The sequence below is a fragment of the Lupinus angustifolius genome, chromosome LG06 (genome assembly GCF_001865875.1).
Source record: "Lupinus angustifolius cultivar Tanjil chromosome LG06, LupAngTanjil_v1.0, whole genome shotgun sequence".
NCBI lineage: Eukaryota > Viridiplantae > Streptophyta > Magnoliopsida > Fabales > Fabaceae > Lupinus > Lupinus angustifolius.
Genome location: NC_032014.1, coordinates 22,159,803 through 22,176,726, shown reverse-complemented (window position 1 = coordinate 22,176,726; position 16,924 = coordinate 22,159,803). Strand labels below are relative to the sequence as shown.

At 31.8% G+C, this 16,924-nt stretch overlaps 2 protein-coding genes across 2 annotated transcripts; one reads left to right on the top strand and one right to left on the bottom strand.

Annotated features, from left to right (window-relative positions):
• LOC109350199 (RING-H2 finger protein ATL8-like) lies at positions 2,505–3,203 on the top strand. Its single transcript, XM_019591368.1, has one exon. It carries the CDS (start codon positions 2,565–2,567, stop codon positions 3,156–3,158), a length of 594 nt encoding a protein of 197 aa, XP_019446913.1. The 5' UTR covers positions 2,505–2,564; the 3' UTR covers positions 3,159–3,203.
• LOC109350197 (MLO-like protein 10) lies at positions 9,537–15,702 on the bottom strand. The gene is made up of 15 exons (XM_019591366.1): positions 15,281–15,702; positions 14,128–14,185; positions 13,777–14,000; positions 12,966–13,082; positions 12,228–12,288; positions 11,992–12,080; positions 11,640–11,714; positions 11,470–11,558; positions 11,329–11,378; positions 11,185–11,225; positions 10,936–11,109; positions 10,671–10,706; positions 10,492–10,559; positions 10,052–10,112; positions 9,537–9,935 (listed from the first exon to the last, which is right to left on the bottom strand). Exons 1-15 carry the CDS (start codon positions 15,482–15,484, stop codon positions 9,537–9,539), a joined length of 1,746 nt encoding a protein of 581 aa, XP_019446911.1. The 5' UTR covers positions 15,485–15,702.

Genomic DNA, 16,924 nt, shown 5'->3' with positions numbered 1-16,924 from the left:
AATCTAATGCATATGCACCAAGATGTTTGTGAATCTGATGTACTAATGCAGAACTCCATGCTGCTTCATCCAAGCTGATCCATCCAAGTTGTGTAATTGTTTGATCATGCAATAAAGATGAGCATCATATCAAATAAGGCATGTGCAAACAGATAAAAACATAACAACAAAAACAACAAAAATATATGTATGCATAATATAATCATAATGAAACTAGCAAAAGTAAACATCAAATATGTATATTTAATACTTAATATCTCACGGATTAAAGTGAATGGTTTTTGAACTGATAAGGAGAGAAGAAGATAGCACACAAAAAAATATAATTTTGTGTCTTAATCACATCATCTTTTGTATTAAGATATGAAGAAGCATTAACATGCCACCAGTTTCCAGTATGCAACATGACTCTCACCTTCACTACCACATTCACACTATTTCCCATTAATAATCTAAACAACCCCATCACCAAAAATCCCTATTTCTCTTCTTCTCATTGGTGAAAACACATTTTTTAGATTCAATTTTATTTATGTAGATATAAAGCACAAGGGAGAGAAGAGAGAAATTATTATTATTTTATAATGAAATTTTGTAATAGTGTTAATGAAAAACTAATGTTACCACCATTAACTTTGAGGAATAATTTTGAGAATATAATAAAATTTAGTAAATCAAAATAAGATAAAGAGAAGATTATATCTATACTACTGAGTTTTAATAAAATTACATAAATTATCACACTTTTTTTTTGTAATTACACAACCACTCATAATCTAAATATATTACACTAACTACTCCTCTGATGAGATATAAATATAATCATTTAAACAAAAAGGGTGATGAATGTAATTAAATTAAACAAAATATGATATATCGTAATAACAAGCGTAAAGAGTATAAAAATCAACGTCTCTTCATTATTTTTTGTTCGTTACAAAATAATATAAGAATGATTTAAACAACATTTTCTTAGAATTATTGATGCATTTTACAACGAACCAAAAATAATGAAGATATATTAACTTTTATACTATTTGAATTTATCTTTATAATATATTATATTTTGTTTAACTTAATTATATTTATCACCCATTTTTATTTAAAATGTTATACTTATTCTTATCTGAAGGTAATATATGTATATAAAGAAGGATGATCTATGTATGTGCAAAAAAAAAAGATGAGGACCTCTATAATTTTGCTGAAACTCAAATATGTCACTATAATTTGCTGTAAGATAATCAATTAAGTTAATAATCAAAATATGATTTTCCCATAAAAATACACCTTAATCTATTAATTTATGAGAAAAGATTAAGTTAATAATCAAAATATGATTTTCCATAAAAAAATACACCTTAACCTCAATGTTGTTAAAACCGTACTGTTTATCAAACCGGTACTGGTATAGTGATACAGTGGTTTAACTGGTGGTTCAGTAATTAAACCGCATGCCGGACATACCTACTTATATTTATATATAAAAAAACCTATAACAAAAAAATTTCAAATAGGTAGATACTCAAATTTATAATTCATATTTATAATCTACTCAAAATTCACATAAACAAACAACTTTAAGTCTTTAACAAATTCAAAGTCTAAATTACAAAACATATATTAATCCAAAAGTATCACTTAACAACCGCAAAATATAAATAAATGACACAAGTTCACAACTCACTCTACAAAACAAATAAATTTGGAGTTTTAATATTTAACATCAAGGAGTCAAAGTTGTCTCATATCGATATTATATTTTTCCACCAAATCCTATTTTCAGACACTACTCCAAGATTACACAAATGTCACTGAGATTACACACGAATGTTAGAAACCAAAAAGTGTAATCTATATATGCCTTGGAAACATGTGCCTTGAAGTATTGAAGAAGGGTTGGAAAGATAGGTCACCTTGTAATGGGTATTTAAGTTTTTAAGTTTTTTTAAAAAAAAAATATGTGTATAAACTGGCTGGTTTAGTAAAATACCGGCCGATTTATCGGTTTTGACCGGTTTGACCAGTTCAATACCTGTACTATATCAGTTAGGAGTCCGGTTCACCGGTTTTCCGGTTGAATCGGCCGGTGCGTAATGGTATTTACAACATTACTTAACCTATTAATTTATGAGAAAAGATTAAGTTAATAATCAAAATATGATTTTCCCATAAAAAATACACCTTAATCTATTAATTTATGAGAAAAGTTTTATAATAATACTGTATGAGTTTTATGCACTATAAATGTATTATCTGCTAATCATTTTTAATAATTATTAACTTTTTAATAAAAATAATATAAATAAATGATAAATAATATATGAACTATATATAAATCTTTTACACGAAGAATATATGATTTTACATATTTAATTTATAAATCTAAACCAAACTCTTGTTGAGTCAAGTTCTCTTCCACATCCTATAAAAAATAAAACCTTTTCATGAACTATAAATACATAGCACAATTATTTCTTTCCAAAACAAAAACACACACTCTAGTCTTTTTCTCTTCTCTCTCTCTCTCGAGTATTATCAAAAACACTTTCTTCCTTTCCATAATGACTCGCACTCTTAGAATCCTCCAATCCATTAACAACGCCACCGCGCCACCGTCGCCGGAAACACCATCCACCGAATCAGACTATGTCGTAATCCTCGCCGCCCTTCTATGCGCCCTCATCTGCGTCGTGGGTCTCATCGCCGTTGCCCGCTGCGCATGGCTCCGCCGTAGCTCAGTCCCCACCGTCGCCGGTAACTCTCCGACACAGACCTTAGCAAACAAAGGCCTCAAGAAGAAGGTCCTCAATTCACTTCCCAAGTTCACCTATCTCGACGGCGACGCCGGCGGAAACAACGGCAACAAATGGGTACCCACGACGGAGTGCGCGATTTGTTTGTCGGAGTTTTCCGCCGGCGATGAGGTCCGGGTGGTGCCGAACTGCGGCCATGGGTTTCACGTGGCGTGTATCGATACATGGCTTGGTTCTCACTCTTCATGTCCGTCATGTCGTGCCCTGCTTCCTCCGGCGAGGTGCCAGAAGTGCGGTCAGTTGCCGGCGGTGGTTGGTCGTGAAACAGAGTTGAAATTCGTAGGCGGCGGTGATGGCGGTGCCGCTTCTAATGCGAACTGTAATAGTGGTTTCTTGCCTTGAAAGAAGATATATTTTGCATTTTACTTAGTACAATTTTTTTCTTTACTTTCTACTTTTTCAGTTCTTATTTTAACTTTTTGAGTAAATTAAATAGGAGTTAAATTATACAAATTATTTATTTATTTTCAACATTTACACAAACTCACTAACTTATATACATACTTAAACAAAAATTTACCCATGTAATATTTTAAATAATAAATGTAATTAAGTTAAACAAAATATAGTATATAAATTTGATGAGTTCAAATTGAATATGCATTCATTATAAAATAGTATATAATAGTGATTTAAACAATATGTTGTTAGAATTTTTGATGCATTTTATGAACCAAAAATAATGAAGAGACATAGATTCTTATACTATTTTTATTTTTTTCCATAATATATCATATTTTGTTTATCTTAATTACGTTCATCATCTTTTTTTGTTTAAAATATCACACTTATTTCTTACGTAATAGTAATTAGTGGAATGTATGAATATAAATATGATGGTTTGTATATATACAAAAAAGAGATGAATAATTTGTATAATTTCACTAAAACTTAAGAGATGTAAATATAATTTACTCTAATTTTTTATATGACTAAGGATTCTTACCAAATGAGTAAGTAATGTTTTTCACCATGATTACTCACCCACAATGTCAATCTCTGACTTTTATCATATTATGATATTTGGGAATTCAGGAATAGTATAAACTACCAAGATCAATGTCTCATGTTAGTTCTTATGATAACATACCAATGGATTAAATTTTGAGTGCAATATTTATACATGGGTAAATATTTATACACAAATATTATATGATTGATCATTTATTTAAATTTGTTTTGTTCCTACTTTAAGAGAGTTAGTAGTATCAAATTTCACCATATAAAAACATTTGATGGAACTCCATAATTCATTTAATTGAGAAGATTGACATATGAAAGTTAACAAAATTTCTAGAAAGAAAAAGCGTGTACAAAAAAGTACAATCCAAATAGTGAGGTAAATATGTCAACAAAAGAGACATAATACATAATTACATGATGACACCCTATTGTGCTATTAAATAGTTTTTTTGTACTACCAATGATATTATTTACTTTAACAATGAGTTAATTTCTTTTAGGGTTCGTGATGGTTCCTACCAACAAGTATTGTTATCAGGAATCGAACATTTAATCTTTTAATCATCTTGAGGATCTAGGAGACCTTACACTACCAGACCAATGTCTTATTAGTTACTAGTCAAGTAGTTTTTTTGTTTATCACATGTATCCTCGCACTGGAGGCAATCTTCTCCGAGCCGGGAACATCCACATGTATGTGGGGCTAACTTTTCCAGCATGTATTTTTTCAACCACGAGACTCAAACCTAAGACCTTGTTTAAGGGAAATCAAACATGTATCACTTGAACCAACATTCATTGGTGCTAATCAAAGTAGTTTGGATGCATAGAATATTAACTAAGTTGCAACACCAACGAGATGAAGCCTTAAAATATTTTCTAACACCAAACCAATAGATACTCCGACTAAGAAATAAGTTTTTCATAAATGGGACAAACAAATTGAATCAAACATCACTATATTTGTTCTTGACAAGAGATAAAAATAATTATGATGGAGTGTTGCAATTAATAAGAAAATCAAGTAGTAGACATTTTCATAAAACCACACAATTAACTTGTTCTTGAAGCTAGAAGAAAATGCTTGGAATGATGAAGTAAAGTTTAAAAGATGATGTTAGGTTTTAAACTTGGAAAATTGAAGACAATATCTAGAAGTTGAATCTTTACTTGTTAGTCAAAATATTAGATTTCCAACTATTTCCAAATAATATTTATATATCATCTAGTTATCTAATTGTTTAAGATATCATTCTTATAGAAACTACAACCTTATATTAATTACAAAAGGAGAATAAAGTATCCTGACAAAAAAAAAGTGACATGTGTATTGTTTAATTTTAGAAATATTTTGATAGAAAACGATCAAATAGGATACATGTTAAGATTTTTGAGGTCGAAAAAGATAATTTATCTCTTTATACTAAGAGATATTTTATTCTCTTACAAAAATCACTTATACTAGTAACATTTGTACCGATTCAATCATTGAATAAGAAAATTAAATTAGTCATTCTAGTCAATAAGAATCCCAAATTTGCATATTTTGGTGCTCAATGTTAACCATCACTAGTTGAATACCCAATAACCTTCCACAACAAGCTTTGATTTCCACTAACTCTAGATCCTCAACACTCTTCATTAAAAATATTTTCACCAAAAATAAATATACCCAAAAGATGGGTCCAAAAAAATTAAAATAAAGGTTAATAGGTAAGACAAGACAAAAGTGGAATATAAAGGTAATGAATAAATGCATATATTTATTTTATGGTTTAAAAAAAAGTTGATAATAAAGTTAGAGATGCCTTTTGGCTGAAAGGTGAATGGTAATGGTCCTCTTATTCTCATTACCATATACAAGATTTTTCTAAATGTGAGGACTATAAGAGTTTTGCATATTTGATGCCTACAAATAGATAAAAATAATTTATTCTAAACTTTATTTTTTAAGTATATGATATGAGTTGTTTGGTCCCACCCACTAAATATCTTCCTAGGTTACCTACCTTTAATGTGAACAATTTCATCACCAAAGATGAAAGTTGAGACTTGAAAAACTATAGCTGATGGGTACATTATTCTAAAGTACTTTTACTTCAAAATGAGAAAATAGTCTTTGTAATGGAGAGTTTTTTTAGTGTGACGATATATCATTTATCATTTATATATTAATTATTATTAAATTTGTGATAAAAATAATATATGTAAATGATATGTAATGTAGTTATTATATAACAAACTTTATGGTGATAAATTATAAATGTTTAAAATTTCCCAAATATAACATTATTTATAGTCAAAGTCACTCCCTTAAATCAACGAGCGTTGGTTCAAGTGGTACATGTTTGATTCCCCTTAAGTAAGGTCTTGGATTTGAGTCTTGTGGATGTAAAAAATACCCGCTGGGAGAATTACCCTCACATACATATGGATGTTTCCAGCTGAGACAAGATTGTTTCCAGTACGAAGATACATGTGGGAAACCTCCCTTTTAGTCCCTTTATAGTATCTAATATTATTTTACTTTTTTTCATTCAGTTTTCAACGTTGGGGGCACATCAACACTTCTACTTTGCCTACTTTTGTTGCTACTTTTCCTATACCTTTTCTTGGTCACTTGACTTATCATAACATGCCATAAACACATGATACTTTGTTCAATTCAATGCGTACCTATATTTTCTCTGCTACTAATCATATATTATCATGTATCATAAAAAACTGACATATGTACTTGTAAAATGTAACGCTATAATTGTGACATACGATCATTGAGCCTATAAATAAACTGAGTGTATCACTCACAAGTTTAAATATTCTTGTAGTATTTTATTCTCTACTGTGACTCTAACTCATGACCTCGCGCACAAGTTAAGCAATGTCCCTTTGTCCTTAAGATCATGGGTTGGAGTCGCAAAAGGCTCATCTTTATGGGAATAAAATATTGTAGGCTCCCCTTCAAGGCTAGAGTGTTATATAAAATATCATATTATTCTACTCGTGTTACTTTTCTTATTATGTATGATTTATAAAAGAATATATCATTAGTCTGTTAGTCCATAAAAAAGTGGTAGTCAAATTTCAAACTTATCCTACGTAGGATGCTTCTAGTTCTTTGTGAAGGGTAAGTACACCACATGTGTGCCACTAATTGAGTTAAAGTTGTTGATGAGGAGGGAATAGAAATTATACCAATTAAGCTACGAGGTGATAACTAATTACATATTTTTATATCACAAATCAAGTTTTTAAATCTACTATATATGGTTTTAGTGGTGTTTGAAATTACAATTATTTCGGTCATATTTTTCTACACTAATTAACTTAACATGACCACAATTATGATGATGGTCAAATGTTGTGAGAAGATATTTAACCAAATAAATTGGTGGTGGATGATATATTAATTGTGTATAAAGTAATATATAATTCATTTTTAATCATTGTTAACTTTTCAAAAAGTAATACAAAAGAATGATAGATATATTAACTTTATATAAATCTTTACACCGACAGTCCATTGATATTACATTCTTCATTATGAGAAAAATATGTATACTGACAATGTGAGAGTTTTATACATTGTTAGTTCATTATCTACCATTCATTTTTAATCATTATTGATTCTTCCAAAATAATAATACAAATAAATAGTAGATAATATATTAATTGTATTTATATCTTTACACTGACGATACATAAATATTATACTCTTTCACATAACATATGTCTCCCCAAATGTATTTACTAAGTTATTTCATAACCATATTCCTTTGCAAGTTGTAAATGCTCTTTACAAACCGGTTAACCTCTAAATTCATTAACATTTAATCAAGTTATATCAATGTGATATTGGTATAGTGATATAAAGCTTTATTAAATTTCAAGGTAGGGAATTCAATTCCAGAGAGCAATAATTGTTAGGAGGGGCAACCACAAACCCGAAATGGATTAGTTCCTTACCTAAAAAAATGAGAATACCTTTGGTATTATAAAAAAAATATAAAAACGGTTCTATTCCAAAATATGTCCCCTAATGTTCATGCAAGATTATGATTGAGAACAAAATGAAGAGTAAACTTTACCAATTCAACATTGTTGGTAATTAAAATTAATTGTCTTGTTGAAATTGAGATGCTATGAAAATAAAATATGATGAACACTAAGAACAAATTCAATCTCACAAAATATTTCAATGGCACACAAACTGGTTTCAGTTTTTTCTTGTTTTCTCTGTCAGTTTTTGTTTCTAATAAGTACATTACAGTTGTTTATAAGCTCTCCAATCTATAGGATCTATAAATGAAAATGTCTATTAATTAGATTATTTTTGAAGTGTAATGTGCCACCATAATTTTTTAAGATATGAATCACATATTCTTAATGTTGTCTCATTTCTTATATCGAGCCAATTAGAATGATACCTTTTGTTTTTAAAAAATTTCTTTTATTCATGTAACAATATGTGATTGGCTTGGGATATATGTCATGACCCAATTTTCGGTTGAAAAACCAGCTCTGCAACTTTAAAAAAAGCAAACTCAATTTCGATCTCCCAAATGATTTGGAGTCGTCCTGCGAATAAAACATAGAATCCCAAATGATTTGGAGTCGTCCTGCGAATAAAACATAGAAAAGTCTCTTGACAAACCACTCTATTACATTATCCTTTATTGATTCATCCTTGATTGAATGAGTTTTCTACCAAACTTGTCTTTTCTAACATTAGATCCACTTGAAGAATTGGAGTACTATTGAAACTAATCAGATATCAAGATCAAATGATAGTAACCTACCATTAGAAGGAGTTATGCAAGAGCGTTATGTATTTTAGGGGAGCACATTTGATGTCCCACAGTTTGTGTCACTCCATGTGCCATGAACTTGTGATTGATCAGAAAAATACTTAATAATTAAATTTTAACTTAAATATATTTTTTTTGACCAATCACATACTCATAACACATGGGGTGAGACAGCATATGTGTACCCGTATTTTAGGTGTAGTTATGTGGGAGTTGTTGTGTATTTTCATTGTTTATATATTGTGGCATGTTAGATAATTCCCAAATATGTATTTGCTAGTTTTATGGATAGATTATGTAGTATGAAACTTTGATCCATGGAACAATAAGTCTATTGTTAGGTATCAGAAAGTAGAAGGATAGATGTACGAAGTTTTACTCTCGTAAGTGAATAGCTATTTCTAGGATTTGAACTCACGACTTCCTTCAAGCTACAAGGCAATCAACCTCACCATTACGTCGAGGTTGACCCTCTTAGAAAAATAGGCTGAGTGTAAATTGGAACAAAACAATTTCACATAATGAAGATAACATCAAAGAAAGGAGAAGTTGCCGAAGAAGAAGCCGGTCCTCCAGTTCCTAGTCCAGAAATGCTTGATCGAAATGCCGAAATTCTTCTTCTTTTGGCGAAAATGATATCAGTGGAATACCACATGAAGCAAGCAGAAAATTTGATGGCTGCTTCAATTTCCTGTATATGAATGAGAAAGATCTTCTCATCAAGTTTCACTAAGATGGAATGGTTGAAGCTGGTGAGATTCAAATATTGGCATTTTTCTCTGAGCTTTGATACCATAATAGGATTGATGAGTATAGAGAATAAAGAAACTGAAAATAACTTTGAAACTGTTTTGTTGAATTAATAATTCACTGAATGAGAAGAATAATATATGTATATATATATATATCTATAGTTTGACTAACTACAAAACTCATAACTAATAACTTATCATAAGGGAGCAGGCTTGACATTTGTCAAGCCATCATCTCCATGGTTGGTTTCGCCTACATGGAGGTGTTCATTTTCTTCGGCTTCTTGCTCACCATCATCCATTCTCACATATAACCTTGATGTTCGTGAGACGGGAGACATTTCGATATCGGAATGGTAATCATCTTGATCGTGATAGCTTGACAAGGTGCGAGTTGAGTGACCAGTAGTTTTGTAACGGTGTAGTGTGGGTCCAGACGAGTGTATTGTAGAACCAACCGTCGTGCTTCCATCTGCGGTTCGCACGCTGGACTTTCCTAGCTTTAGTCCGTGCTTCATTTTCGCAGCCATGTGCCATTTCTTTATCGCTTTGGCTGTTTGTTCATCGAATATCGATTTTTTCATTCTTGATCCCATCTGCAAGTGTTTACTCTACCCTTTTATATGTTCTTTTCCGATAAAATTGATCTTCAACCAAATTTAGTACACTACTTATGAAAGCATAGAAAATCAGGAACAAAACCAAGCAGTACCTGAGTTACTAGAGCATACAATGGAAGAGTGATGTAGCTGCAAAGGCATAGGACCACGAACCTTCAAAAACACCACCACAAAAATTCACGAGATTAGGCTATGATATTGTCAGATAATCCAATCATACTAATGCTTTCTATTATTTTAATATTTTCAACACCGGAGATAACCTCAACCAACTATGCATTACTCAGTGTTTTAAATTGCGGTCATGATTGCAGTAATGGTTGTGGTTACTGCGATTGCAGTCATTGTGATACGGTGTCACACCATAATTGCTGTGTGATGCAGTTGTGGCGGTCACCGTAACCACAATATTGCGGCCGCATCAGATCACTGATTCCTCGTATAAAGGCACCAGTGAATTTGAAGCATGAAATACATATTTAGACATGCCAAGGCAATAACTGCAGAAGAGAATATTAGATCTAACACTTACCCTAATGCTACTTTTATTATTGCAAGCTCATAATCTGCATGGAAACAGTTTTTCAGCCCAAAAGAATACTGCAAATAAAGAAAAGTACTCATTATTCACCCATTTGCCATAATATTAGAAGGACACCAAAAAATGCATTATTGAAGATTAAGGAGTAAGAAGGTTCAAGTTCTGTTTACCCATATCCACAAGAAATATGTTATTTGGAATGCATTCTGCAAGTAAAATAAAATCAGTTAACTCATAAGCTTAATAAATCGAACTAAAAGATTCTCAAAGAAAATTTATCACTACTAGAAACTATAAAGGTTAGTTAGGAAACTTTATACATTTGTTTACTAAGTATATCTATGAAAATATGTTAAACCATATGAAATGAATTATAATTTGTGAGCTCAGTTCCATTTATTCTAGATTATGTTCAAAGTAAAACCCATTGATTACCTGGAACAAGGCAAAGTGAATAAGATGAAGAACTAACTGCGGACGACCGAACCAAAAATATTTATCGGAGCCTTGAACAAGAGGTATCCCTTGAACAACTGCATGCCTTTCTGTGATTTCAATAGCCATATTTGCCAATGTGGCTTGAAGTATTGTTCCAACAACCAAAATTATCTACAACCAATTTACATTTGCTCATTGTCGATCTCAACAAATCCGCAAATTTCATACAGAGAACAGAATACTTACAACAACAGGAATTAAGGACGCCCAAATCATAGCATGCCAACCTGAAAATTATATAGAATTAATCAACCGTCAATCTTTAATTGAATATTCAACCTTTAACATTTCAAATTCCATAGGAGTCCAACAAAGAAAATGGATGCTTACCGTTAACGTTTAAGAGCAGGAAAACAACGACCGATGCCCAGAGGACAGGACTGTCAACAACATAGTGCACTCGAACAAATTATAGTAGGAAAACCAAGCATAACATAATGCTTCAAACACATTGTGTAGAAGAATATTTACCTGACTCCTACAACTATCTTGAAGTCATCCTCCAAGGATCTTTTGATATACTTTTGGAAGTTAAATTTACTTCCCGGAGCCAGGTGGACCTACGATAATGTACTGTCAAAAAAGGAAGGTGAATTCGACATATAAAGTTAAAAGAACGTTTCTTGCGGAGCAGGACTCACAGCGATAAATCCATTGCGCAAAGTCTGGTAGTCAGCCTTACGCACAGACCTATAGAACTGTCTAAAGAAGCAGCCCTGAAATCGGCAAAATGGAAGAGAAGATACAGTGCCACTTTAAAATAGAACATGAGAAAATGATGTAATAAAAGAACAACCATTTGATCAATAAAAAAGGGCAGCCCAGTGAACGAGGCTCCCACTTAGTGGAGTCTGGGAGGGTAGATGTACGCGGGCTTACCCCCGCAAGCGGAGAGTACGTTTCCAAGATTTGAACCCGCGACCTAATGATTACTAAGCAACAACCTTACCGTTGTGCAAAATGGGTATAATAAAATGGATTTTAGTATCTTACAACATAGAAGAAGATTGAATATCTTGTCCAAAAAGTGGCATGAGCTCTCACAAATGATGTTTCATGAGTAAGCCGGAATCTTGAAGGGTCTGCACAAATAAACACCGAATAAAGCCATGAGATCGCATTTAGCAGCAATTTCAATGTAAAATTAGCAAACCTATTAGTCAAACTGTGGAACCTGTATTGTTTTACACTCAGAAGAAAACACACTTAAATACATAATGATACCATACCGGTGGCGAACTCAAACCCATGAGATGAAGTCTCCTCCTCCCATGCTTTCCATCCACGTATCTGTGGAAAAGAAAGTTTTGATCATATTGCTAATTTATCAACTCTTGATTATATCACACAATGATATAATCATAACCATAACCAGATCCGTGGAGCAAATGGTCAGGTAAGTTATATTCTCTATCCTTGATCAGCATTACAGCAAGTGGCCAATTTCAAGACTTAAATCCTCGGATACAAATTCATTACCAACTAGATGCCATTTCTTTGATATGGCGTCTCCGGTGGAGCAAATGCTCAGTCAAAATTTTCTTTCAGCTTCTCCATGGTGAAGTGAATGTACCTTTGGTCATGGCTTAATTAATATTATGACTATATTGTCACATGCAGTGTTTCCAGCATACCTACAAGGTGAGCCTCGGCACAACGGCCAACGGTATGGTTGCTTGCCTTGTGACATGGAGATCATACGTTCAAATCCTGAACACGGTTTCTTCGCTTGCAAGGGTGGGGCTTTATACAACTACTCTCCCTAGATAACTCCTAGTTTCATCATCTGTGTTTGAAATTAACATATTACCTAGCCTAGTGACCATGAATATACAAATCTTCAAGACAACAACATCATGCCTCGAAAGCAAGCAAAAGTGATAAGGTATGTAAGTCCTTAAAATGCACAGATATGAACAAAAAGTAACCAATTATTCAACCGAAAAACAAAAAAGAAGAAAGCAGACCTTTAATCTCCCAAGAAGCATTGTGACAGCACTGTAAAGAACATGAAAAATTGCTAAGAAGAATATGAGAATGTGTAACTGGTGCAATCCATTGGCAGATAGAAGTGGCACATGTCCCTACAACCAACAACAATGCGATAAGGCTTGTTTATAGGAGCGAAAAATTGCAAAAAAGCAAAAGAAGGTTTACATATTCTGCCAACAGAAATAGTTTGGCATTTTTAACATAATTGTTGGATCAAGTGCTTATACTAGGCCAAAAGCTATTGCTAAAGGCAACTTTATTTCCTTTAAGTTTTTTCCGTAAGGCCAAAACCGCATCACACATAATGGGGTTGCACTTATTGCAGGTGTGCAGTGATTCAAATTGCGGACCACATCATATGATGTGACCGCAATATTGTGGTAGCAGTGACCGCCACAACCACATCACACCACAATTGCAGTGTGATACCGAATCACAATGATGCAGCCGCATTGGGACGCAGCGCAGCCGCATGGACTGCATTTAGGCAGCATCAGGCGGCATTGGACCACATCAAATTAAAAAAAAATATCACAAAATAATCCACACTGCAATGACCACAATCACAATAACAACAACTGTGTAAAACACTGCAGGTGTGCAATAGCCGATGATAAGGATGCAATTTTATTTCCTCACAGGTTTATCTGAAATGCATCAACCATTAAGGGATACATTAAACAAATAACATAAAGAAAAAGAACATACTATCTATGTTAGGGAAAAAAGACAGCATAGGTTTCATTCAAAAATAAAAAACCATGCATGGAGACTTGAATTAGTTACCTCCTTGCAATGGTAAGAGGTAGTATCTTCTGATAAATATCTGTGTTCATAAGAGAGGAGTTTCCTACGATGTTCATCTTTGCTACTTGATTCATTTCCGATACCTTCCGAATTATATGGACAAGGTAACAGTTTCTCTGCAATGTTGGCCCCAATGCATATTCTAACAATGTAGCTTTGTCCGAAAGTCAGAAGCAGTGAAATGAAGCCTAGAATCATCAGCTCTGGAAAAACAAGTTTAACAATAAAAAGTGTCAGAAATAACTAATTAATCGATATAAATCCAAGACAGAGACAAAATCCATAAACATCACAATTTCATAACAACTAATTCCTTTGGTAAATTCTCACCAGCTTTCACTTTTTCAAGAGCTTCAAGCAGTGCCTTCTTCTGCCTTTGTTGGAGCCACTGAGAAAGTTTAATCAGGAATAAGAGAGTACATAAGAAAATCATAAAGTCGGAATTTAAAAACAAACAAAAATGAAAAGGGTCTAAAAAGGAGAGAACAGCAGCAATAAAATCTCCTCAGCAATCAAAATAAATAAACTAAATTGCAAATTCAGAACAGACAATGCACATTATATTACACAGAACACAGTCCTCAAGTAAAAATGCGGCATGACTCACACGTAGTGAGATCTGAGGATGGTAGATATATGTAGCTTTACCCGCAAGCAAAGAGCGGAGAGGCTTTTTACACTATTTGAACCCTTCACCTCTTGATGAACGAGTAGCAATCCTACCGTTGCTCCGAGTCTCAAGCTTCAACTACTCTGAGCTATGAAGCACGGATACTTCAATATCTTTCACATATCCGTCTACCAACACTCTCTAATAACTTATCAAAATTATCTTTTTTTAAAATAGATAAATTATAAATCCGATACTCTCTCCTGACACACAAACTAGTGAAACTACCATACAAGAGTATTTTAAGAGAACGAAAAAAAGCATAACACATAATCAGTTAGGTAGAAAACACACATAACATTCAATCTAACAAGGAATTGTAGAAAGAGAAAAGACAGAACATGTGCATTGCATAGAGAAGCCGATTAAACGAGATCGATATTATTCCTGTTTCTAGGTAATAAGCAATGATTTTTTATCCCAATATGATTTTCAGTTTGTATTTAGTATGAAGTATGTTCTCTTAAGAACAACAACTATATGCTTATTTTGTTTCATGATTTTATATGTCTATTCAAGAATATGCATATCTACATATCAGATATAGATATACGTATTGTATCAGATACTCGTATCCGCATTATTGCTCATAGACTCGGAGACAAAATTAAAGTAAATGGAAACAAAAAATAGGGGATCAAAACAACCCTTAAGTTTTTTTCATCACTGAATTTGAGACAAGGATTAATAACCTCTATAGAAGAAACAGTTAAACTTCATAGTGAAAACGCACAAGCAGTTATTTAGTGTTAATAAATCCAAAAAACAAAAAAGAAGAAAAAAAAAAGAAACTTGTTTGAAAAAGATGAATACCAATCCAACTTTGTGAAGACTCTTCTCCATAGTTATGGAAATCAAGATGAAAACAGTGCAAACACAAGCCACAGCCCAAGTTGGAGTCTGATCAAGTTCTCTTGAACTGTTACTACTCTCACTTGAAGAACCCATTCCTAATATTCCATAACATAACCAAAAAACAACACAAAATGAAACCTTTTTGTACATAGACATAGACATTGATGAAAAACACCACAATTCACAAAGAAAAAAGTGAAAAAAAAATGGGTTTTGAGAAAGAGATTGTGCGAAGTTTATGAATGAAATGGGTTAAGAATAAGAAAAAGATGAAAACTTTATCATTAAATTGATCTGGGTTGGTTAAAGCGCGTGACGCATTATTTGGTAAGTTGATTTTCAAAAGAGGGAAGAAAAATGTTCTTGCTTGTCCAAAGGTTGGAACAGCATTTTTGAAAATAGTGACAAAAAATGATTTCTTATTTTATGTCATTATCTATGTGTACAATTACTATTATTACATACAATTTTCAATTTATGCAATGTTAGAAAATGAATAATAATAATAATATAGGAAAATATAAAGGCTCTCTTCAGCAAAACTAACTGTATAACACTAATTTATCTAGCCCAAAAAGTCCAAAATTTGTAAATAATAAAGTATAATTTAAACCTATTGTTTTTTAATTAAATGGTAAATAAATGCATATATGCATTTGACACAGGAAAATGTATTTTTGACATATTCTTTTATTTATTTGTGCATGCATGGGTGTATTCAAAAAAAATAATCATTCACTCACTCGTACATTTAAAAAATATAATTCAAGTATTCATTGACTTGTCCATCCGTGTAAAAAGAGAAAATGTATAAAGGATCATTTATTTACTTATTCATCCATTTATTTATTCAATTACTAATTCATTCATATATTTAAAAATAAAATAATCACTATTAGGTAATATATTCATTTATTTAAAAAGAAAAAATTTCATTATTAATTAACTTATATATTCATTCATTCAAATATATGAATTGTTTAATTAGCCCTTTTTATTTCAAATTAGTTGAAAGTCCAAAGTGCTATTTATATGGAAAGGTTGGGAAATTAAAATTTAAAATTGATAAAGTTAGATGATCAAATTATTGATATATGAAAGTTATTTTAAATATTATCATACACTTTATGCATATTAATGATTATTAAGGTTAGACCCTTCCGTGATTGTGAAGTCTCCAACCACAGAATGATGAATTTGAATGAATTTAGATATAGATGTTAATGGAGGGATGGAAAGTCATCAATTAATTCATATAAATCTATTTAAACTACATTTTTTTATTTCATTAGCATTACAGAAGATTATTTGAAAGAAAAAATAAGAGTTTTTATATTAAATATCATAAAAAACTTTAGAATTTATGAGTTTATAGAAAAATAAACAAATATATGAGTGTTGTTGAGGTGGTTGAATTCTATTTAAATGAGAATATAGAATCTCAAAAAGTCAATCATTGTCATATTAAGAGACAAATTTTGACCAATAAGAAGTTGATCATTAGTGTAAGCCATGCTGAAAGGTGAACTAGTAGTTACACACTCACAAAATAATTAGTTTGTTAATCATATACATAAATGAGATGTGATAATAAAAAAAAGA

Coding starts and splice junctions, on each gene's coding strand:
- LOC109350199 (XM_019591368.1), top strand. CDS start 2,565: ATGACTCGCACTCTTAGAATCCTCCAATCCATTAACAACGCCACCGCG.
- LOC109350197 (XM_019591366.1), bottom strand. CDS start 15,484: ATGTCTATGTCTATGTACAAAAAGGTTTCATTTTGTGTTGTTTTTTGG. Junction 14,001..14,127: donor TCTTGAAAAAGTGAAAGCTG/GTGAGAATTTAC, acceptor TTGTTTTTCCAG/AGCTGATGATTCTAGGCTTC. Junction 12,289..12,965: donor TGCTTCTTGGGAGATTAAAG/GTCTGCTTTCTT, acceptor TCTTTTCCACAG/ATACGTGGATGGAAAGCATG.